The 21,670-nt window shown below is 51.2% G+C and overlaps 4 protein-coding genes across 4 annotated transcripts; 1 reads left to right on the top strand and 3 right to left on the bottom strand.

The window, feature by feature from the left end:
• The first annotated feature begins 52 nt into the window (after nucleotides 1-52).
• On the top strand, nucleotides 53-1,684 carry ASPVEDRAFT_158653 (aromatic alcohol reductase). Its single transcript, XM_040808563.1, has 4 exons — nucleotides 53-503; nucleotides 554-838; nucleotides 907-1,233; nucleotides 1,288-1,684. Exons 1-4 carry the CDS (start codon nucleotides 414-416, stop codon nucleotides 1,549-1,551), a joined length of 966 nt encoding a protein of 321 aa, XP_040662624.1. The 5' UTR covers nucleotides 53-413; the 3' UTR covers nucleotides 1,552-1,684.
• ASPVEDRAFT_258452 (YbhB/YbcL family Raf kinase inhibitor-like protein) lies at nucleotides 1,288-2,405 on the bottom strand. Its single transcript, XM_040809824.1, has 2 exons — nucleotides 2,183-2,405; nucleotides 1,288-2,102 (listed from the first exon to the last, which is right to left on the bottom strand). The coding sequence occupies exons 1-2, from the start codon at nucleotides 2,301-2,303 to the stop codon at nucleotides 1,663-1,665; spliced, it is 561 nt and encodes a 186-aa protein (XP_040662623.1). The 5' UTR covers nucleotides 2,304-2,405; the 3' UTR covers nucleotides 1,288-1,662.
• A 1,752-nt stretch (nucleotides 2,406-4,157) lies between these two features.
• On the bottom strand, nucleotides 4,158-6,542 carry ASPVEDRAFT_257880 (stress-regulated transcription factor RPN4). Its single transcript, XM_040809816.1, has one exon. The coding sequence runs from the start codon at nucleotides 6,367-6,369 to the stop codon at nucleotides 4,246-4,248; it is 2,124 nt and encodes a 707-aa protein (XP_040662622.1). The 5' UTR covers nucleotides 6,370-6,542; the 3' UTR covers nucleotides 4,158-4,245.
• A 5,816-nt stretch (nucleotides 6,543-12,358) lies between these two features.
• Nucleotides 12,359-17,184, bottom strand: ASPVEDRAFT_120681 (pentafunctional protein ARO1; the record flags this gene model as incomplete). Its single annotated transcript, XM_040805809.1, has 2 exons — nucleotides 12,359-12,442; nucleotides 12,505-17,184. The coding sequence occupies 2 exons, from the start codon at nucleotides 17,182-17,184 to the stop codon at nucleotides 12,359-12,361; spliced, it is 4,764 nt and encodes a 1,587-aa protein (XP_040662621.1).
• Between the last annotated feature and the right edge of the window lie 4,486 nt (nucleotides 17,185-21,670).

The raw sequence follows: 21,670 nt of genomic DNA, 5'->3' as shown, positions 1-21,670 counted from the left end.
AGAGGCACAAAGATAGTGATAATTAGTAGCTTTAATCTAACGAATGACCTACCGACTTTGCAGTTTGTCCTCCTTCCCGGCTGAGTGACAGTCTGAGTATGAACCAAAGGCAGTTAGTACCATAAACGAGACTGCCTGACAAACCCAGAGATAATTTATGAAATCCCGTTGCCCTCAGCTGTCTAATGGCCTCAATTGATATTGCGGGGTATGGAGATGATTATAAATGTCTTATGAACAAGTCAGCACGCACAAACGGCTTCAATCACTGCCCGAAGACCCGAGCGGGGCGGATGCCGGATGTTCTGTATCCAGCTTGCCTCATTATTAATCAACGATGTTTAACTACATACTTAACAACAACACACTTGTATCATGTCACTCATCAGTTGGAACTTTAAGGCTGCTAAAAAATGGCTTCCAGACAAAAGATCCTGCTCCTCGGAGCAACAGGCGGAACCGGCTCGTCTATACTGAACGGTTTACTAGAATCCAACCAGTTTGTACGTTTCCATGCAGGCCAAGTCTGACAAATTACTAATTTAAAATACAGGATGTAGAGGTCCTGGTACGACCCAGCTCCGCAGAGAAACCAGCAGTGAAAGAGATAGAATCCCGGGGCGTCGCATTGCGAGTCGTGGATATCACAGCCCCCGAGCAAGAACTGGCCTCTGGCCTTGCGGGAATCGATATCCTGATTAGCGCCATTGGGCCTCACGATCTCTTGCAGCAGAAGACGCTAGTGAGGGCTGCAAAGAGCGCCGGGGTGAAGCGATTTGTACCCTGTGCGTTCATCACTGTTGCGCCGCCAAAGGGGGCGATGTTGCTCCGTGATGAGGTACTTGAATGCCCTGCCATCTTAAGGAGGAAAAAAAAAAAAAAAGAATATTGATTAACAATAAATAGAAAGAAGAGATCTACAACGAAATCAAAAGACTGGAGGTACCATACACCGTCATCGACGTCGGCTTTTGGCACCAGATCTCTATCCCCCCGCTACCATCTGGCCGGATCGACTATGCTTTGATGATGGCGGAACCTGTTATCCACGGCGATGGTAACGCGCCTAATTTAATCACGGACCTGCGCGATATCGGCCGCTTTGTAGCCCGGATTGTGGACGATGATCGGACGCTCAATAAGTATGTTTATACTTGGAGTGACGTCCTAAGCGAGAATGAGATCTTTGATATTGTGGAGGAGGCTTCTGGGGAGAAGATTGAACGGAAATATGTACGCTCCTGCACCCTATAATTTCACTCCGTGTTTGCTTACAATGTCATGCAGGACACCGCGCAGGATATTGAGAAACGGCTAGAGGATGCTCTGGCAGCTCTTTCTCTTGATCCGACTGATCCAGCGAAGCGCCTCCCCGTCTATATTGTGCAGTATATATATAGCAAGTATGTCCGAGGGGATAACCAGCCCCGGTATGCAAAGTATTTGGGGTATCTGGACGCGAGAGAGCTCTACCCAGACCTGAAGCTGGTTTCTTTCCGGGAATATTTTGCAGAGGTTTTGGAGGGGAAGGGGAAGAGGCCTTATCACTAGTGAGCCTGGTGGTTTGTCTGGACGTTATTGAGGATTACTTAACAGTGAATATATACCCTCTATACAAATATAACAGTGCTTAGTCCAGCTTCTTATCAGGTATATACGAAACTAATTCGCAACAAAATAATTCACAGCCACAATCTCTCCCAGCCCCAACCTCTCCACCATCCCATCAACATCAAACCTGACTCTCTGCATCAAACCATGCTCCCTCCCCAAAAAATCCGGGGGAATGCTCGATCCAGTCTTCTGGCTATACAGCAAGAAAAGATACCGATGCGGCGCAGCCCCAGGCGGCGGACCAGCAGGGATCCAGGACATAATCGCTTCGTCGTCGCTCTTAAGATTAAGACTATTACTACTTCCCAGTGATTCTGACTGGTTATTCTCGACGACCTTGAAGCCAGACTGGACCCAGTGAGAAATGGGCGAGAGGGCGTTCCATGAGGCGAATGGTGCGTCTATGTCGATGGAGATGGCTGTGTAGGTTGCTCCTGCTGGGAGTTGGAGGGCCGCGGGTGTTGAGAGGGTTGGTGGTTTTTGGGTGTCTTATGATGGTTTAATTAGATAGGGGAATTACTATATATAAAAGGTGGACATAGTTGTTTTGTAGTTTACAGGTACGTACCCTTTTTGTCGATTTTCGTCCCTGGGGAGACTTGTTGCCCGTTGATGTTTAGGCCGAGGACATGGTGCGTGCCGTCTTTGAGTGCCTGGATGACGGACTCGTGTTTGGCGATGTTGGGCATTGGAGATGTGGTTTGATCTTTTCTTTTCTTCTTTTCTTGGATTCTACACCGTAGAATTCGAGTTTAGGGGGGAGCGAGAGTTGAAGTACCGGTGATGGTCGGGTGTAAGACTTATCTCCGTAGTGCCAGTTTAGGGCTGTAGATCGACAGAGGAGAACTACATTTTTTCAACTGGAAGTAGATATAGAGTCATTGAGTCATTGACCATTAAAATAAGCGAAAAGCGCAATCTCGCTGATTACTAGGAATTTATTGATGGATGCTATATCCATAGCAAGACAATATAGGGGTATGGACTATATATGCTGAAGCCTCAAAACACAGTTCTAAGATAGGAAAAGTATCAATGAAAGCAGTGAAGTGCTTATGCCCAGGCCCTAATGCAGGAGGTTTATCTGCTCTGTCGACCCGAGTATGCAATCCCCTCGGCTGGCGAGTAAATTAATTGGATTCAATGTAATTGCGATCTGAGTGTTATTGGGATCGAGAGCAAAGTTATTATTAAGATTTACTAATTGGTATTATAGTTTTTTTGGCCAAGTTTTGGGTTGTGAGACGTGAGTTGTATTGATATTGATGAAATCAGGATCTTATATTAATTACCAAGTATATTCTAGCTAAGCTTCAGATTAGGGCAAAGCACAATAACCAAGCAACCACCTACACCTATACAATTGGAAAGCGTGTCTCCGCACAGCCACAGTACTGCATACATCCAATAACTGACTGCGATCGTGATCGAAATCGTAATCCGAGATCAGAAATAAAGTGCATGAAGTAATGCTGCAGCAGAGTGGAACCGACTCCGCACTGGTTGGTCCCCCCTTGATCCACAGCATCCAGCAGCTAGCCTGCCTCCCTAACTAAAGGAGTTCAGCCACTCGCACGGCCCAATTTCGAGGCCCCGGTTTCAGACTTGCACTTAGCATTCCAAATGGAGCCGACTCTGGCGTTTGATCGCCGCGTTTATGGGTTGTTTCAACGGGGAACAGCCCGCTGAGGATCCAGGAGGAGCTTCGTTATGCTGTTTTGGGTAGTAGCTCTGCTGGCTTAGCTTTTAGTAACGATGTAGTAAGATGTAGTCAGCTTAAGTTCACATGAGCAGCTGTGGTCGTGGAGTAAGGTACTACGGTGTGAGTACGGTAATGGAAATAGGGTAATTGGTCAAGTTCAAGTTGTTGAATCTTTTGTACATAGTATACAGTATCCATTTTGATCGCCCTGCGAACCAAGCCAATGCAAAACTGTATCAACACCGAATAATCATGCAAGACATCATAACATCGTACAGTAACAATAATATAGTACAGCGTAAACTGAGGAATCGTCACACAGCATGCAATAATAGAGAACAGTTGTCCCACCCGTGTATAAAACATGAACGAATCTTTTAATGCAATCATTTTTCACCACCCATGCCACAAAACATAAATCTATGCCCAATTGGGATAAAAAAAAGCGAGAACCCAAAAACAAAAAAGGGACGGGGCTTGCCTGCTGAATCAATACACGAAAATAACAATAACAACAGTATAGTAGTAATAATTAAAAAGAAAGGTGTAGAACGGGGAAAAGATGTGCGTCATCGGACATCAACGATGAATGTGAAAGTAAAGGGCGCCCTTAATTTTGGGGAAGCGCAGACGTCAGTCGGCAGCGGTGGTGACGTCATATCTGCGCCGATGGACTGAGTCGCTCGGCCGAGGAAGTCCCGGTGTGGAAGTCTCCACGGCGATCCCGGTTTGTCAGCGACTCGTTTCCCCATTGAGCGGCGCCTATGACATCAGAGGCTGGCTCCATGTCATTTCGAGTCATTGGGTCCTCTCCAAAGCTCCTGGTCCCCATTCGTTGCTTCGAGGAGGATTGTTCTGCCACAAACCCAAGGGTCCAGCATTGCGGGTTCGTCGCATGCTTGCTCCCCCTTTTGGGGGAGGGATGCGCTTTACTCGCGCCCTCTGCGCTTCTGCTTGCCTGGCCAGTCAACTTCGGGGTGCACTACCCGCATGTGCCGTGTCAGGGCATCATTGCGCGAGAAAGTCTTTTCCTCGGTGCACAAATGACAGCGGACCTTTTGCTTGCGAGCATTGTGGATCGTGTCTTCGTGCCGCGTAAGATCGTAAGGTCGGGAGAATACTGAGTTGCAGGGCTTCCCTGTCGAAGGATTCGTCCGCTCACACTTGTGGGGACCAGCCTGTGAGTTGCGTGACGAGACATCGCCGCGAGGAACCATGTGATGCCCGCCCGGTGTGGTTTGACGGTGCGCCTCACGCTTGTGCTTCTGCAGCCTTGAGGGTGTCTCGAAACGCTGTGTGCAACCGTGGTATGTGCAAGTGTACGTGCCACCCTCCGCAGAAGTGTTTTGCGGTCGCTGGACTGTCCTGGACATAGAAGGCGAGGCCATGTCATTAGAGTAAACATCGCTTCCCGTAGACTCAAAGCGAGGCATTGACGCCGGGAAATCCGGGGTCTGGTGTAAGAAGCTCTGTTGCTGCTGTAGAGACTGCCTGCGACTCTGTTCGGGGTGGTTGAATGAGAACTGCTGGTTTGGCGCCTGGTTGAATTGCGCAGGGAACGAATCCACCGAGGGGAAACTCGGGGCTTGGAAGGTGTTGTCCTGTCGCAGCCCAAGGGTATCACCGAGATTGAAGTCGGGCTGGTAGGGCATGTGCAGACCATGGTCGTCACCCTCGTTGAAATCGTTCAACACTGCATCCTTGGGCGAGATCGTCTTTGGCTGCTTAGGTTGAGGCTGGGGCTGCATAGACATTCCATTTTGGCTTGTGGGCACGCTGGTTACTGCCTGCTGCTGTCGGAAAGCGTCATTCTCGTATTCTGCTGCCAGGGGAGAGTTCTGTCTGAATGGAGAGCGCTCTCGGTGGATTGAACCAACGGGTGATTGAGTTCGGGCAGAGTTTGCGGCCTGGAGACGGTTCGCGATCATGTTGGGGTAAGATGGGGCAAGTAAAGCGTGCTGCTGGCTGGAAGACTGGTTTGCAGCCTGTGGCGTGGTCACGGCAGCTGGGTTGAGCAGCTCGTCCTGGTAAATGTCGGTCATTGTGCGGTTGAGCTTGGGGATAAGGCCGCTGGCAGCGTTGTACTCTGGAGGGAGGTCAAAACGTAAGTAATCATCCAGCCACCGATCATCGGCGGGGAATTGGGTCTCACCATTGCCAGCAGCTTTGGAGCTGTCGTCAGTTTCCTCATAGTGGTTCTGAGGAGTGACAGGAGAGTTGTGGCTCACAGTTGAGACGGATGCCGTGTGAGAGTGGTCGCTTGGCTGGTGCTGGTGCTGTGGCTGGTTCTGTTGCTGTTCCGCCATGAAGGAGTAGCTACCATCTTGCGACAGATCGTTCTTCTGGAACTGAGGAGTCAGGAACGTCTGTTGTACAGGGGTGTGCACCGGCGTAGGCAGAGGCTTTGCGGAAGCGCTGTTGTAGTTGTTGCCGTTGAATGAGTTCCCTGGCGACCGCCCTAATGATGAGTTGGGTGTCTGCTGCTGTGAAGCGGTGTACTGGTGTGCCATGCGCGGGATAGCGTGGGCATGAGCTGGGGTAGACAGCTGCGCGTTGTTTTCCCACCCGTGGTTGTTGATGTACTGTTGCGCCAACATTTGAGAGTTGTCAAAGACGAATTGCTGCGGCTGGTATTGAGGCAGGTACGACTGCGGCTGCGGCGAACCGGAGTGCTGGATGTGAATCTCAGGGTTGTAGGATGGAGCAGGGGTCATTGACGGTGCTTCAAAGGAGGATGACGACCCGTCAAAGACGGCAGCGTAATTAGCAGAAGCTGCCGTTGTGGCGGGAAAGTGAGAGATGGAGGAGGCTGGTGACGAGGTAGTAGGAGACGATGGCACGGAGTTTGGTGGAGAGACAAAGGTCAGGTCCTGGCGATAGTGGAAAGGCGACTGTAGGCGCGGTTGCTCCTGGCTGAGAAACTGGAAGGGGATGTCTTGAGAGTACTCGGGAAGGTACTGGTCGTCTTGGATGAAGACGGAGTCGGGATAGTTGATGAAGGGAACGGAGGTTGGTTCTGTGTCACCTTTACGTACTGATGGGTGCATGAACATAATGTAATGTGGTGGACGTCAGGAGAGGATTTGCCACTCAAGTAGTCGAGAGCTGAGATGATAGATAATCGGTTGGCTCAGAAGGCCACCACCAAAGTTGGGGGGGGATGCTTTCCACGTATTGGGAGGCGACGTTCTATGGTTCGGGGGACAGGAAAACTGGAGAGTTCTGGAAGGGTCGGGCAGGTATGATGAAATCGAGTCGAGTGCGAGGAGGTTTGAGTTTAAATAAGTTCGAAAAAGTCGGATTCTTGGGTCTAATAGTGTTTTGGAAAGTTATTAGTCTTTTGAGTCAACCAGGTATGACGATGAACTCTGTCACAGTGAGGGTGCCGTGCGGCCGGCATGGGCAGCAGTGGGGATTGGGTGTCATGGCTGGATAAGGTTGACTCACCTAAGATTAGTGTATTGAAAGGGCTGAGAGAAGTGTGGCTTGAGTGTTGGATGTCTGAGTTTCTGGGGCAAAAAAGATGGACTGTCTGGAGGAAGAGAAGCCATAATTAATACCTCGAGTCGAATGGATTATGAGGTCACACTAGCAAGTGGAAGCTCCATGTTCTGTCTTGGTCGGGTCTGAGGCAGCGGACGGAGCGAATCCCAGCTAGCGGTATTATTGCGTACTGTGACGATTTAGCGTCTCCACCCCCATTGCCTATTCCTACTATTTTTAATTCATTTCTGGTTTGGGTTTTTTATTTGGATTATTTTTTATTTTTTCGATTTTTTTACGCTTCTATTTCTGATCAGCGACGATCATCGTGACAGTGTGTCGACGACTCGACTCCCTTCCCAGCCTTGTCCCTCGCCGATTGGGCTGCAGAGATTTTCAACCTTGAAGTGCTCGGTGCACAGTATTGCACCACATCAGTTATTGACCTGACAGAGCATGCCATTCCGTTTTCTTCCAGTAGCCGACTTACACCCGAGTCTTCCCTACAGGCCGAATAATCTTCACTAGGCCTATCCTCGGCACTAATCTAGGCTCTTCTATCTAGTTCTACATAAAAAATGCTGATGATTAAGAATTGTATGACTCAAAAAATAATAATATGCTGACCCCGGACTTTGCACCACAATCTCCCTGCCTTCAGGTAACAGCCGATACCCCGGAGCGGATTGGGCAGTTAATCGCAGACCCACCGAGTCTTCAATGGACTGACAACAAATGTGAGAGGGTGTGGAAGCATTAAGCGCTCAGCCACAGATCCAGCACCTGGAGACTCGGGCCCGACCCGGGACCGACCCCAGCGAGGTGATCTCAGCAATGACAAATGAAGACAGAGGCCTTGCAGGAGAATTCCATTCCCAAGCAGCGCTGGGAGCGGGTCGCTTCGAAGATCAGTGTTGAGTTGGCTCTCCACATTCCAGCACAGCGAGGCCGCTGAGTGGCCAGAGCGGCACTGGCGTCCCCGAGAGAACACGAATTTTACAACAGAAGCAGTTGAAAGGAACTGCTTGCTCAGCCACGATTTCCCGCTCGGGGACACCACCACAGGGCTGTGGCTTGTGTGAAGAAAAAAGAAAGCCACAGAAACAGTTCAAGCCACAGGGTCCAGCTCGGACTTCACCGCAGCCAATGGCAGAGCAGCAACCGCTGACGTTCTTCGCTCTGAGAGGCCCCTCGCTCCCTCACTGAACCGAGATCGCCGTCTAGCGCAAAGCCGGGTTGCCTTTCTGAAGCCGACCACGTTTCCCGCTCTCTTTCTGCATGCACTGCGCACAAAGCAGGGACCAGAGATTGGTCTTGGAAAAGTTGGAAAACTCTCGGCTGCGATTAACTTTATTTCCGTTGAGTCTTCGGTCTTCTCCTAACCCAACATTAACGGCACACTGGTTCCGAAACCCAACACACCACACTTTCTTACTGTCTGAGCCTCGTTTTTTCGGCCGACAGTTCGCTTATTTTCGTTTTCCATGGCCAAGGAAGCACGAAGACGTGGTTTCTTGCAAGAAACGCTGGTCAGCTGATAGCCATATCACGGGGATTGTAGTCAGACGGGCACATGACCACAAGTGACGGGAGAACAACATGATCGCAGTCAGACAATCCGCAAGTCCGACTTGTATTACTCCGTACCGCTACCGGAATTAACGATCTGTAGTACCTGCTAGTAGTTCCTCGCTTACGAACCGCAACACCTGACTTGTTCGGTTTCTGTCCATGTGGTTCGGTCTGAGCGTTGTTAGCCTGGTAGCTGACTAAGTGGATATCCAACTCGTTTCGCTCTCCTTACTGTACTGAGTAAAAATAATAAACATAATATAATGTATAATGAAAATGAGTTCGCCGCGCTGAATGGAAATCAAGCTGCCTGGGATTCCTCCCTCCTGTCGCATGGCAGGGCAGGGGGCAGGGAAGTTTGCCGATCGGATCTATAGATCGAATCAACGCTTAAACCCACGAGCCACAACGGCCCAGATGGAAGATCCAGCTGGACCGGACTGAACACTTCCTAGTCTCATACAAGGTCCAGTAGATTCGATCCACCGTAAGAAAATACGCACAAAATCCACCAATCTCAAGTAAACCAATGTCTCTCGCACTCCTTCCATCTTCCGTCCATCCAATAGCCACACTCTAAGCGAGTCAAGTCTCACAAACAAACCTCAACCGGCAATGCAATGGAACCCACCCTCCACATGGATACACCTCGTACAAAGCAAGTGGGCCCGAAACCCAATCAACCCCAGACTCAGCCCTTCCAAGTTCCCAGCAACCAGGTAATCGAATCGCCCGTGGACTTTCCCAGCCCTTTCCCCTATTCAATCAGAACCCGGCGATCTCATCTGCCGTCCCACATCCCGCGGACAAGACAGCTGAACCCGGTGGCGAGGGCCCTGTCTATCTGGCTGCCTGCTCCACGGATCTGCGGATTTGACACTGACACATGCAAATATGTGTGCTTGTGCTTGCGGACTGATGGATGGTGGATGCTGGCTGCTGAGTCGTTGGAATTTCTTACGGGGGTATGCTGTACAAGGCATTACCTTACCGATCTCATCTAACGTTGTACTACTTAGAGTTTTTTATGCTCCTTCAAAGTTCTCGACCACCCCTAGTCCGCTCTCGGTAGGCTCTACGATCATGGAGGGTATCTTCAGTTCAAAGGATGCTTATTGCTCGCGTGTTTTTCCTACCCAGGAAAAAAGAAAAAGAAAAAGAAAAAGAAAAATCAGACCCTAGAACCAGACAGGGATGCTGTAGTCTGAGATCATGCAGATTCAACTACGGGAAAAACGAAATTATGCAGAGCACGGCATAGATAGAATGGGGTTTACCCGCTCCCCGAAGACCCCGATAGATGCCATGTCTGAGGTGTCAGATTCGGGGCGGGTTGCATTGGGGCCTGTGGCTTTCATTGGGCCAGGCCGGGGGTTATTGTTGGGTTCCCGAGCGCGGGTAGCCGATTCTTCGGGATCTTGACACCCGGCTGGGCTGGGGCTGACCGCGCTGGGCTGGGGTTTGGTTTCTGATACTGTCTCACTTGGTGTACGGTGTAGTATTCGCTTGATGGATTATCCTCGGTGTCTCTTTGTTATTCTAACCGTGTATTCGACTAGCTCGGCTAAAGTGATAGATCGCGAGTACTACACGACCATGCCAATGCAACTGCACCTGCTTTGCTAGTGTAGACATCTCCCTCGAAAACCCTAATTCCGGGCCTCTGGCCAACGAGGAGGAAGATGAAAAATCTTTTCACATCGGGATTGATCCTGATAGGGCGCAGTAAAGTTTGCAGTGTCAGCACTTTAACCAGTGTGCATTCATCAACAGAAACATGGATGAAGCCACTAAGGCAGGGTGAAAATTTCAATCTCCATGTGCAAGGGCTCTGAACTGGATGTGAGGAGGGTGATTGGCAGAGCGGCACAGCCACAAAGCCACAACCTGCTTTTTCGGGTCATGGGGGTGGGCCTCGGTCGGGCTGGGGGTGGGGCTGGCAGGTTGTTGATGATGAAAGGATTATGGAATATGGCCTGTCAGACTTTACTTGCGAGACTCAGGTCAAGTGAATACGTCTTCATGCAGGAGAATATTCAGGAAGCAGATTTCTAATTCTGAAGATAGAAACCCGACAATCCGAGCAAAAGCCATGGTATCTCCGCGGTGAGGCTGTGCCAGAATAAAATACAGCGCGTACGGGCGTGACAAGCGTGGCCGGAGAGCCGAAAGCCGAGACCAGCCAATCAGGCGGCTTGGCATCGGGGACTCCGCAAGGGCCTCAGGCTAGTAATCGACCAAGTCCTCAGAATCCTGGAATCCTGGCACTTAGTACGAGTTAGCGCCGAAAATTCTGTTCTAGTGTGCTTCTCGAAGCCTTCTGTCTCTGGCCGCGTCTTCCGAAATGCTGCATGGCTGGCTTGGCTGCAGGGAAAGTTTCTTCTTCGTTGCTTCGAGAAGTTACGTGCGTGTTCTGGCGGAACACTCGGAGCAGCTGGACGAGTTGGCTGTGACAGTGGTTGTTTCCTGTGTTTCCTGTCGACTGCAGCTCTCAATATCTCCGGCTGACCCAATATTCTCATCTTGTCGTCCCACAACGTCAAGTGATCAGAATAACCATACTATTGATGTTGATGGTCCAACTGCTCCGTATTTGATATCGAGCCGACTCTGGATCGTCGGGCCGGCAGATCAAGCCCAGACCAGCACCGGAACACGGCGCTGTCTCCGTCGGTCGCATCCCCGCTGCGCCCAGCAGATACAGACTGTAGTACACTGTAGTCTATCGTGAGTCGTAATCCATCTCGTTGATTGCCTGGATATAGTTCGGCAAAACAACGTCTCCGGCCTGCGTATTCGTGGAATATCTCCGGCGGAATGCGCTGTCCAGCAATGTCTCAGTCTCACCCTGCGTGCCCGGCTGTGCCCTGCATCAAACAGAGACAGTATCACCATCAGAACCCAAACCTTTCGCCGGCTAAACCATTGCGCGTCCGGGTTGTGTGAATACCGAATCCCGGCTGGATGTCTCAGATGGATGCGACCGTTGAACTCGAACACGCAACTCCAGAAATAAAAATAGAACAATCAACCGACGCTCGACCATGTGTTCAACTGATTGACTCCAGTTCCAGTTTCTTCCACGTACCGTGTATCCTGAGTACCTAAAGTCCATTCCGTCCTTCCATCCTCCTGATCAGAAAATTTTTCATCTTATCAGCCCAGCCCAGACCTGCAGGCGAAAAATGCTAAGCGCAGCCGAGATAAGCCCGCACAGCCTTCCTCTCGCTGCCTTTCTCCCCTGCATCCGCGGTCTAGACCAGCACCAGGCGGTCTTTTTCTTGAATTCTGTTGCGACCGGCCGAGCAAGCCTGGTCTAGACCGGATACCTCGTCTGTTTTCTTTTTTGGAGGTTCATCTGACCCTTTCATTCATTCCTTCCCAGTGTTGCATTCATTCCTTCAAAGGGGTTTGTTTGTCTTGGTCGGCTGCTCGTCCTTGCAGTTGTTACCGGTAATAATCCCATTATCTGAACCAATAACTCCTTATCTCTCCCTATTATACTTGGCTGTTTGTATATTTTCATGAATTTAACCGAGCTATTCTTAGCTTTCATTGAATTGACTTTTTTGAATTTTTATACCCATGCTTTTTCTGAGTTGAGTTGAACTCACCATGGAGTGGACGAAGGTTTCTCCCGCAACGTGTAGTTTTGGTTCCCTGGGTCGCTTGTTGTTTACTGTTACTGTTTACTACGGAGACATTTTCCAAACTCTGGAGCAACCGGTGCATGCCAGTGTTTACGCGAACACATCCAAGTATAAGACTGGCGTGATAAAGAAAGTATAAGTGTCGGCGTCAAGGTAACCAATGAAGTATATTCTGCGATAAAATCCAACACGCTTTTTGTTGAAAAACCCGAAAACTACGTGTATAACATCCGCATCCACTGGTCTATCTATGCGTGTATCTCTCTATCTCTGCCCACCTACTTCTGGATTTAACTTGTTTATTCCGAATCGAGCACCGCGGCCTTAGTTCTCCATGTTAGTAACTGTTTAAATCAGAGGTGCCAGGGACACGTACCCTTGCGGTTTCGTATAGCGGAGAGATTCCGGTCCAGTATTTGAACTATATATCCAGTTAGACAACCTACATCTCGAAGTAAAAAGTAGGAGTATTGGGTAACTAACCTGGTACCATCCCTGTCCGACTAATACTTCCAGCCCTGGAATGGTGTTCCAACCCGAATCAGACGCAAGCCTCATCAGCGCGGTTACCCGCGGCTTGTAGGCCATCTCGAGGAGGACTCGCGGGACCTTCTCAACGGACTTTACTGCCTCGACGTCTGCCTCCTGCGCCTTCTCGAACATGTGACACAGGGTCTCACGCATCACGGGAGCGATGGGCTGATCCGCAGGGATTGTACCAATCGCGACATGCGGGATCGTTTCAAAGGTAGCCGGGCTGTCGACGATGCGGATGTTGTAGCTGCTCGGGAAGGTCGAGACCATGCTCTCGAGCTTGGAAGGTGTACGGCCGACGATGTAGATCGGGGCGTAGCCCATGTTGTGGAGGGCGTAGATGGCGGCGCGGGCGGTGCCGCCGCCACCAACGACAAGGGCGCTTTCTGGCTGCGAACCCTTGCGGCCGTAGACGCCCGCGTTGCGCAGCGAGAGGATCATCCCCTGCCAGTCGGTGTTGCGGCCAATCAGGCGTGCTGGCTTGCCCTTGTCTCCTGGGACGGGGATGATTGTGTTTACGGCGCCGATGATCTCGGCTTCTAAGGAGACTTCGTCGAGGAGAGGCATGATGTCGAGCTTGAGGGGGATTGTTACGGAGGCACCGCCAAAGTCTGGTGCGCGGATGAAGTCCTTGACATCTGCGGCGGTGTCGGTCTCGAGGCGGCTGTAGTCGTGAGGGAGGCCGACTTTGTTGAAGAGCGTGTTGTGGAGGGCAGGTGAGGGGGATCCAGAGACTGGCTTGCCAAAGATGGCGAACTTCTTAGACTTGATCTCGCCCATGAGGGACAGTCCCCTGCGGATTTCGGTTGCGGAGAGCTGGCCTGGAGCAGCCTTGAATGGTAGGCTAGGGTGAGACACGGGGGTCATGAATCCGTTCAGAATGCGGCTTAGCTGTCCCTGGTCGCCCATGTTGATTGCGATCAGGGGAACGTCGTGGGCTTCCGCAGCCCAGTTCTTGAACTTCCGGAGCGCCGTGTTGTCGTCGAGGCTCTGTGCAACGCCGACGAGTTTAATGACGTCGCCGTACTCGAGCGCCCGGTTGTAGAACTTGATCCATGACATGTTCGCCCATGAAAGCTCGCCCTTGGGGTCGTGATGCGACGCGATGATTTTAGATTGTCCCTTCATTTCCGTCACGGTGCGCAGCAGCTCGTCGGGGAACGCGATCTCAAGGTCAACGAATTCAACCCCGGATCTGAATGCAAGCTGGTAGAGCGCCTGAGCAGCGTCGTGAGCATCATCAGGGAAACGACCACCCTGTCCCTTGGTACGGACGGTGAAGATAATAGGTAGCGTGGTGCGACTGCGAAGGAACGATAGCTGTTCCAATACGTAGTCGACAGATGGGATGTCGCTGTCCGATGCGGGATCCTTCAGTAGATCAACCCGCAACTCGACGGCGTCGGACCCTACGCAGACATCTTCGAGAATGTCACCAGCCTCGCGGAGATCCGGTAGCGTCAAAGACACAAAGAATGTGTGCTCCTTCTGCTTGACAGCATCAAGGATGTTGATTTGCCCAGTCGCAACCTGCAAGAATCGGTTGAAGTCCTCTGACGCGCGAGCCAGTCCGCCTGGAGTAGCATCCCGGCTGTAGTACTGGATGTTGCTGCACTCCTGGAACCACGGCTTCCGTCGTAGCCACACGCCCATCATATCCTCGACATAAGCGGGGCGAGTCTTGTCGACCGATAGGAAGTCCATAATCTTTGAGATGTCGCGCATGAGGAGCAACACATTCCCCTTGTTCTTGTGGTAGTCAACGAGCAACTTCCGGGCTTCAGGCATCTCCACTACACCGCCACCGCAGGCGAAGACGTAGCCCTTTGGTCGCTCCTTCATGGTGCGCTTCAGAATATCCAGCTCCGCATCGCGGAAACCTTGCCAGCCCCGCGTCTTGATGATTTCAGGAATAGTAATGCCCTCGCTGGTCTCGAGCTCTGTATCTAGGTCGATGAATGGCCGGTCGAGCGCCTTGGAAACCCAGTTTCCGGCTGTAGACTTTCCAGCACCACGCATTCCAATAATGTAAATCGAAGCGCTGGCCTTGTCTGTACCGCTGAGAGCTAGGGATTCCTCTTCCAATTCCTTGCCCTCAAGCTTCACCTTGTACAATTGTCGGAGGCTATCCCACCAACCGGGCCATGTCTTTCCCACACATTCCTTTTCGAGGATCAAAGTTGGCTGGGGAGTGGCAAGAGACAAAACGCTGAAACTAAACGCAACTCGGTGATCATCATAGCAGAAGATACCCCCAGCTGGTTGGCGGAGAGTTGTGCGGTCAATACCGTCGATCTCGAGACCATCGTCGTGCTCGCGGCAGACAACTCCGAACTTGGCAAGCTCGTCCTTCATCGCCTTGATACGGTTGCATTCCTTCACGCGCTGGTTCGCAATACCGTAAATACGGGTGGTGTGGTTCGAGTCCTTCCCACGAGCGATAGCTGCAAGCACAGAAGCGCCAAGGAATGCATCTGTCATGGGTTCCATGTCCACGTTGGGAAGTGGCCGTAAGATGCCGTCCGAGGGTCCAGTCACGGTAGTGGAGGTTTCAGTTTGCTCGACAGTGCATCCCATGGGTCTCAAAACCTCGACGGCGAATCGGGCATCACCTTGAAGAGAGCTAGATCCAATGTTGGGAACGGTGCAAGTAGTGCCCGTGATTGCTGCAACGGCCAGGGGATAAGTGGCGGAGCTTGCATCACTCTCGATAACGTATTCTGTAGGGTTTGCATAACGGCCCTGGGGAATATGGTAGGTGTGCTCTTCAGTGGTGGACTTTTGCACATCGATGCCGAACGAACGCATCATCGCGGTCGTCATATCAATGTACGGCTGAGAGATAGGCTTCCCTCCAACCAGTTTCAACGTCACAGGTTCCTTGGCGTAGGGTGCACACATGAGCAACGAGGACACGTATTGGGATGATACTTTGGCAGCCAAATTGATATTTCCGCCTGCAAATCCACCAGACGCAGCGATCTTAAGAGGCAGACTGCCCTTGTTCTCCACGTAGTCAATGGAAGCGCCGTTGGCAGTTAATGCATCGACGAGATCTCCGATAGGACGTTGCTTCATGCGGTTGTTACCAGTGAGCACGCTGTGATCTACAGTGCTTGTGTTGGCAAGAGTGGCAACGGTTGTGAGGAATCTGGAAGCCGTGCCGGCATTTCCTAGGTACAACTGCGAGGGGTATGCTTGAAGGTTTCCACCTTTGCCGTTCACCACTAGCACCTCACCCTCGTCTTCCCAGGAAAAGGTGGCCGCGCCAAGTCTTTCCAAGGCATTCAGCATCACCTCTGTGTCGTCGGAGTGCAGCAAGTTCTTGATGCGAACAGTGCCGGAGCCGAGAGCTGCTAGTACTAAAGCTCGGTTGGAGATACTCTTGGATCCTGGGGGTGCACACACAACGTTTGAAGACTTCTCCACGCCAGGGTGTACCTCAATGCTTGGAGCAAGGACCACACGAATGTCCTCATTGGCCACGACACTGGCGCGAGGCTCGTATGTGGTTCCAATGGCGGAGAGAAGGACGATCTTCTTCTTAGGGCCATCATTCTTCTTGTCCAAAGCCATGTTGAACATTAGCTGGTCCACCGAGCAGTGCTTTCCGGCAGTGAGTTTTCGGATCCGAGCATCTTTCATCGAGGTAGGAAGTCCGTAGGCGGAAATGCACTTGACAATGCGGGCGACCGCAACGCTCTTCAATACCCCGAGGTGGCGAGCTAGTTCTGCCTCCTTCACCATGCCGATCGCGACACACTCTCCATGGAGAATCTGCGGTGTTAGGATGGCTTCAATGGCATGGCCGATAGAGTGGCCCCAGTTCAAAAGGTTCCGGAGACCACCCTCGCGCTCGTCTGCTGAGACGACATACGCCTTGTGCCGAGCAGAGGCCAAAATTCTGGCTTTGATAATATCTTCGATACCATCGAACCGGTGTTGTCCTGGCTTCAGCTCTCGGCGAACGGCCTTGAGAATCGTCTCCGCGTTCTCCTCGAGAGCCGTAAATTCTTCTTCGCTGGAGATGGCTGCAGTCTTGATGACCTCAGCCATGCCATTGATGAATTCCCTCACCGGCAGCGTCTCCAAGAATTCGAGGTCAATGTAGATTTTCGTCGGTTGCCAGATAGAACCAATCAAGTTCTTACCCAGAGGAGTGTCAATCGCAGTTTTCCCGCCAATTGAAGAATCGACCATAGCAAGGAGAGTAGTGGGGACCTGCACATAGCGAACACCGCGCATGTAGGTCGCAGCGACAAAGCCTGTCAGATCTCCGATGACTCCTCCACCTAGAGCGATAACCACAGTATCACGACCGCATGGTGGGTTCTGGCTCAGCATCCAATCCTCAATGTCGGCCTTCGTCTGCCGGGACTTGGAGACTTCACCCGGAGGGGCATTGTAGATGAGGAGGCGCGGAGAGGGGGAAACGGAGGCGGAGGCATCTTCGAAGGCCTTCTGGAAGCCAGGGGTATAAATGGATCCGATATTCGTATCAGTGATAAGAACGTAGGTGGTGGAGGGGCAGTCGCTGATCAAATCCTTGGCCACATAGTTTCGCCAAAGCCCGAAATCAGCGATGATGCTTTCGCGGCCCAAGATACTGATTTTCGTGGGCTCGGACATGGTCGAGGAGGGTATCGAAAATAAAGAAAAGAGACGAAAGGTGGTACGAGGGTAAAATGTCGGTGTCTCCTAGTTCATGCTGGTGGGATAGGTACTTGCGACGGAGCTTCCCAAGCAACCTTTCAATTGCCCAACTAGGACGACCGGTTAGAGATAGATGGCCGCCAACTAAATTCGCCAGAAGAATGAGTTAGAAACAATTCACAATTTGATGTTCGCGCGAGGCACTGCGGCCTCAAGGTGCGTCCGAAGTGCAATGAGCGGTGCGGCACCGGAGCATCTCAGAAAGTGGGGGGAGTATGACTTGGGGAGCTGTAACGTACCTATCAGAAAGACAAATTGGGAAGAAAAAGGAAGGTAGACCGTAGCAGGCCCAGAAGACGAATTGACTATGGAGCGTGGTAGAGATGAGTGTTCCTGAAAGCGCGGCGAAGAAAAAGAATGCTGAATTGACTCATACCAAAATTAATCAATCCCTGGGGAATTTTCTCCCCGCAGCTCCGATGTCGTCGTCTCGGCACGCCCACTAAACTCTATAACCTACTCTTCACGGTCTACTGCTTTACTAATGAACCCAGGGCCATTGGCATCTCTTGTTATTCTGATCGCAGTATTCTACATGGGATATCGAATTATCTTCCAGTTTTCCCCTCCAATACAACGCCGTCCTTCATCCCAATTTCCAACAGTAACTGGAAAAAGCAAAAATCAAAACCCAATAATTGACGCATCTGACTTTTTCTGACATGCATTTATTCATCTATGCGGTGAAGGAATATCATCCAATCTTAATATCGGCCGTATCCGCCTTGGTTTCTTGACGAATAGTTGTCTCGGCCTCCGCGGTAACCCCCGCGCGAGTACCCTCCACCTCGAGGCTCGTAGCCTGAGGGCCGTCCGTACTGATCAGCCGGTCCGTTATTGTATTGCCCTGGCGGGCCTCGACCATAGTAGTCGCCCTGGCCGTAGTTCGGCTGCTGATAATTGCGCTGCTGACCATGGCCCGGGTTGTAGGATCCATACGACTGCCCATACCCTCCGCGTGGAGGGGGTGGTGGCCCCCTAGAGAAGTTGCCGGAGGCGGATGGAGGAGCCCAGCCAGAGGGAATCGCAGCTGGGTTGCCCCCAGGCATGAACTTGGGGTCAAGGTGTGCCGCGAATGGATTCGGTCTGCTGTCGCCGCCTCTGTCACTCCCTCTGTCACCACCCCCTCTGTCGCCGCCGTAGTTCATACGACCTCCACGTCCACCACGGAACGGTGCGCCACCAAAAGAGCGTCCGGTATGCTGGGCTCTAGATTTGGTGGCCTGGATGTCCGCATTGTCCAAGGCCGGTGGCGCGAACTTCACTCCCCGGAGAAGCATGGACTTGTGGACATGCGTAGACTTGGGTATCTCGTAACTCACGCTATACAAATAGACATTGTTAGTCAATGACGATTATTGTGAAAAAAAAGGAGAAAAGTAAAAGAAAACTTACGTTAGTGAGCGGTCATCATCCAATGATGGCATGCCATACTCCTCTAAAGACGAGACAAGCGAGCTATGTGGAATGTATGACTCGTTTTTCTCGACTTTCCCCGCCAATCCCTCACTAGTCCGCATGTTGAGCTTGTACTTTGGAGCACCCTGCTTCTTGGAGTAGAAATTTCCGACTAAGTCTTGGTAGAGCGGGTGGCTCTCTGACAGCAACAGCACGTCTCGGCCCACCGTATTGCGAGACCTTTCATCATCCGTTAAAAGCGGGTATTTCTTTTCCATAGCAGCTAGAAGTCGCTTTTCATCGATGAAGGGTAATAAGACAACACCCTGCCAAGCAAACTTCTTGCCATTGAGATCAACGGGGAAATCTTCTGGATAGAAATCGATAATCTCGCTTTCGGGATGGCTCATTAATTCGTGGAACACCTTGGGGATAGCGTGATTGGACGAAGCAGGAAGAACGCCCATAAGCTGCTCATAGGGTCTGAATGGAATGCCCTTTTCAAATGACAGTTCAATGTCACCAATATCCACAAAGTCCGCAGCGAAAGGTGCATAATGGTAGGGATAATACCAGGTCCAAGACGGGCAACCCTGGAAATAATACAGCAAAACCCAGGCAAGACCTTCTGCATACGCTCTTGCGACCTTGTGGCGGAACTCCTTATTTTGAGGATCGACACCAAATTTCTGTTCATAGTAACGGTCGGCATAACCTTCTTCCCAAAGGCGGACTGTGTCGGGAGGCATCTCATCGTCCTTTGCAGGTACCGGCTTGGTTGGAGTCTCAGTACCAAGTTGTCCAACATCGGCCTCATCCGCCTTTCTTTTTCCTAGGACTGTTTCGGAAGCATCGCCTGCCTGTGCGTCGGTGGTGTCTGGCGTCGACTCCCCGTCCTCTGAGGGCTGATCATCCTGCCCTCCCATTAATTTGCTCTTTAAGACAGCCGCAGCACTTTTGTTGGCCACATTAGCCCGGTAGACCGCCCCACGATTCACAACCATGCTGTGAGTAAGTTCTCTGGTCTTTCGAGTCAGTTCACCTCTGGCGGGGGTGATCAACTCTAGCCCAGGGGGTGCCGGAGCCGCGCCTCCAGGTCCACGGGGCTTCGCACTGGTGGGTGACTCGACCGGGTCGTAAGAAGGTGAACTCCGCCTTCGCTTTCGAGCACGTTCTTCATTCCTTGCATTCTCCTCCTGCTTGCGCCGTTCCTGGTTTGCCTGTCTCCTTTCCTCCGCTTGTCTACGACGGCGGAAAATGGCGTCTTCTTGCTTAGCCAGACCTTGAAGGATAAGTTGTGCTTTCTTGAAATCCACGCGTCCATCCTGAGTCAAGTATCCACCCATCAACGGAATATTATCGCGCCAGATTGCAATCAAAGTATCGATACCATCCTCACGGATATCGAGTGATGGCAGGTGTGGAAGGAAATCGTTTCCTACGAAGAAACACATGAATACCCAGTCATCGAGTGCCCTCTCAAGATCAAACGGAAAGGGTTGGTGCGGGACAAATAGCTCGGCCGCAAGATATTCTCTAAGAACGGAAACATGAAGCCAAATGAATGGTTTAGGAGTCGCGACTTTTCCTTTCTCATCGAACTCCCCATTCTTTTCCTTGGCTTGGCCTCTGCATTCTTCGGCTTTATGACCTGGTTGGCCACACAGATGACATGTCCGAGGCTTGGAGTCTTGGAAGAACACGTCCTCTCGCAGAACCCTGAAGTGAGGCTCGTGGGTAGCTAGACCCAACATGATCAAATCTGCGTCCTGTGTGGCATCCAATATTAGTTTCATCCCGTTAAATCTTCAAAGTTTTGGACCTAGGGGCTTACCAGTCCATAAATAACATGGCGAGTGTTGGGATCATGCTCGGGCGAGGCACGTTGTGATCGGATGAATTCCATAATCTTATGCTCACCTTCACCCGGGACAGTCGCATCGGAAATGATAATTTTCATCTATTTCAGTTAGAAACCGGACACTTTACTTTACGGCTGGAGACTAACCTTTTCCCAGGCGGGGTCGGTGTTGAGCTTGTACGCAATCCAGTAGCGTAGTGATGCTGCAAGGATGTCCATGAATGGCGTTCCAGGTGTAATAACGTTGCTGTCCCAAGTCTTCTGGATGACCTGCTCTTCAAGCGTCTGCCCCTTATCTCCATTCTGCTTTGCGAGCATTTTCTGGAACTCCTGCTTCTTCTCGTCTTGTTCTCGTGCCTCTTGAGCGGATCGGAATCGACGTGCTCGCTGTTGGTTCATCTTTGCTCGGGGAGCGACTCCGTCTATAGGTGAAAGGTTGGATTAGCTGCAGGTCCAAAATAACATGCAATGTCAAGCTCACACTTACCAACGGCAATCATCAAAAGCTTTCTGGGTCGGACCATATTCACAACGCGATCCGTGTATCGGAAAATCTCGACCATCATTTCCTGCTCGTTTGCCGGCGGCGGCTTACCCTCCGGATGCGTACACGGATGGACGATACCATTCATGTCCAGATACAGGTTATCCATTTCTTCGCCATTTGGATTTGGACCTGTAGTGTCAACCGGAACTTGTTCTCCATGGACCTCGTAGGGAGTCTCCTCGATTACCGAGGAGATAATCTTCGGGTACTTCTTGGAAAGCCATCTGAAGAGAGCCGGAACACCCATGGTGACGAGGGGTCAGGAAAATATACGATGATGGAACAGAGCGCGAAGAAAGAATAATCAATTCTTTTCTGATTTAATAATATAAAGTAGAGAATTTAGCCACGTCCAGCGAGATGCTCCATCAGCGACTTAAATCCTAGACTCGAGTACTTGGGCTGGAACCGACGCCCAGATTGGAAAAAGTTGGAAAGAAAAATGACAGTAGCACCCAGGTGAAGAAGGCACTGCACTTAAAATAGCTCGTTCACACAAGGCAGGCCGTGGGTACGTGAAAGAGAGAAGGGGGACAATGAAGACTCTGCGAATGCGACAGTCGAGATTCCCCAGCGGAGTTGCGGCTGCTCGGCGC

The sequence above is a fragment of the Aspergillus versicolor genome, assembly GCF_001890125.1.
Source record: "Aspergillus versicolor CBS 583.65 unplaced genomic scaffold ASPVEscaffold_1, whole genome shotgun sequence".
NCBI lineage: Eukaryota > Fungi > Ascomycota > Eurotiomycetes > Eurotiales > Aspergillaceae > Aspergillus > Aspergillus versicolor.
This window is presented reverse-complemented; position numbering and strand designations above follow the sequence as displayed.

Coding starts and splice junctions, on each gene's coding strand:
- ASPVEDRAFT_158653 (XM_040808563.1), top strand. CDS start 414: ATGGCTTCCAGACAAAAGATCCTGCTCCTCGGAGCAACAGGCGGAACC. Junction 839..906: donor CGATGTTGCTCCGTGATGAG/GTACTTGAATGC, acceptor AACAATAAATAG/AAAGAAGAGATCTACAACGA. Junction 1,234..1,287: donor AGAAGATTGAACGGAAATAT/GTACGCTCCTGC, acceptor AATGTCATGCAG/GACACCGCGCAGGATATTGA.
- ASPVEDRAFT_258452 (XM_040809824.1), bottom strand. CDS start 2,303: ATGCCCAACATCGCCAAACACGAGTCCGTCATCCAGGCACTCAAAGAC. Junction 2,103..2,182: donor GACGAAAATCGACAAAAAGG/GTACGTACCTGT, acceptor AACCATCATAAG/ACACCCAAAAACCACCAACC.
- ASPVEDRAFT_257880 (XM_040809816.1), bottom strand. CDS start 6,369: ATGTTCATGCACCCATCAGTACGTAAAGGTGACACAGAACCAACCTCC.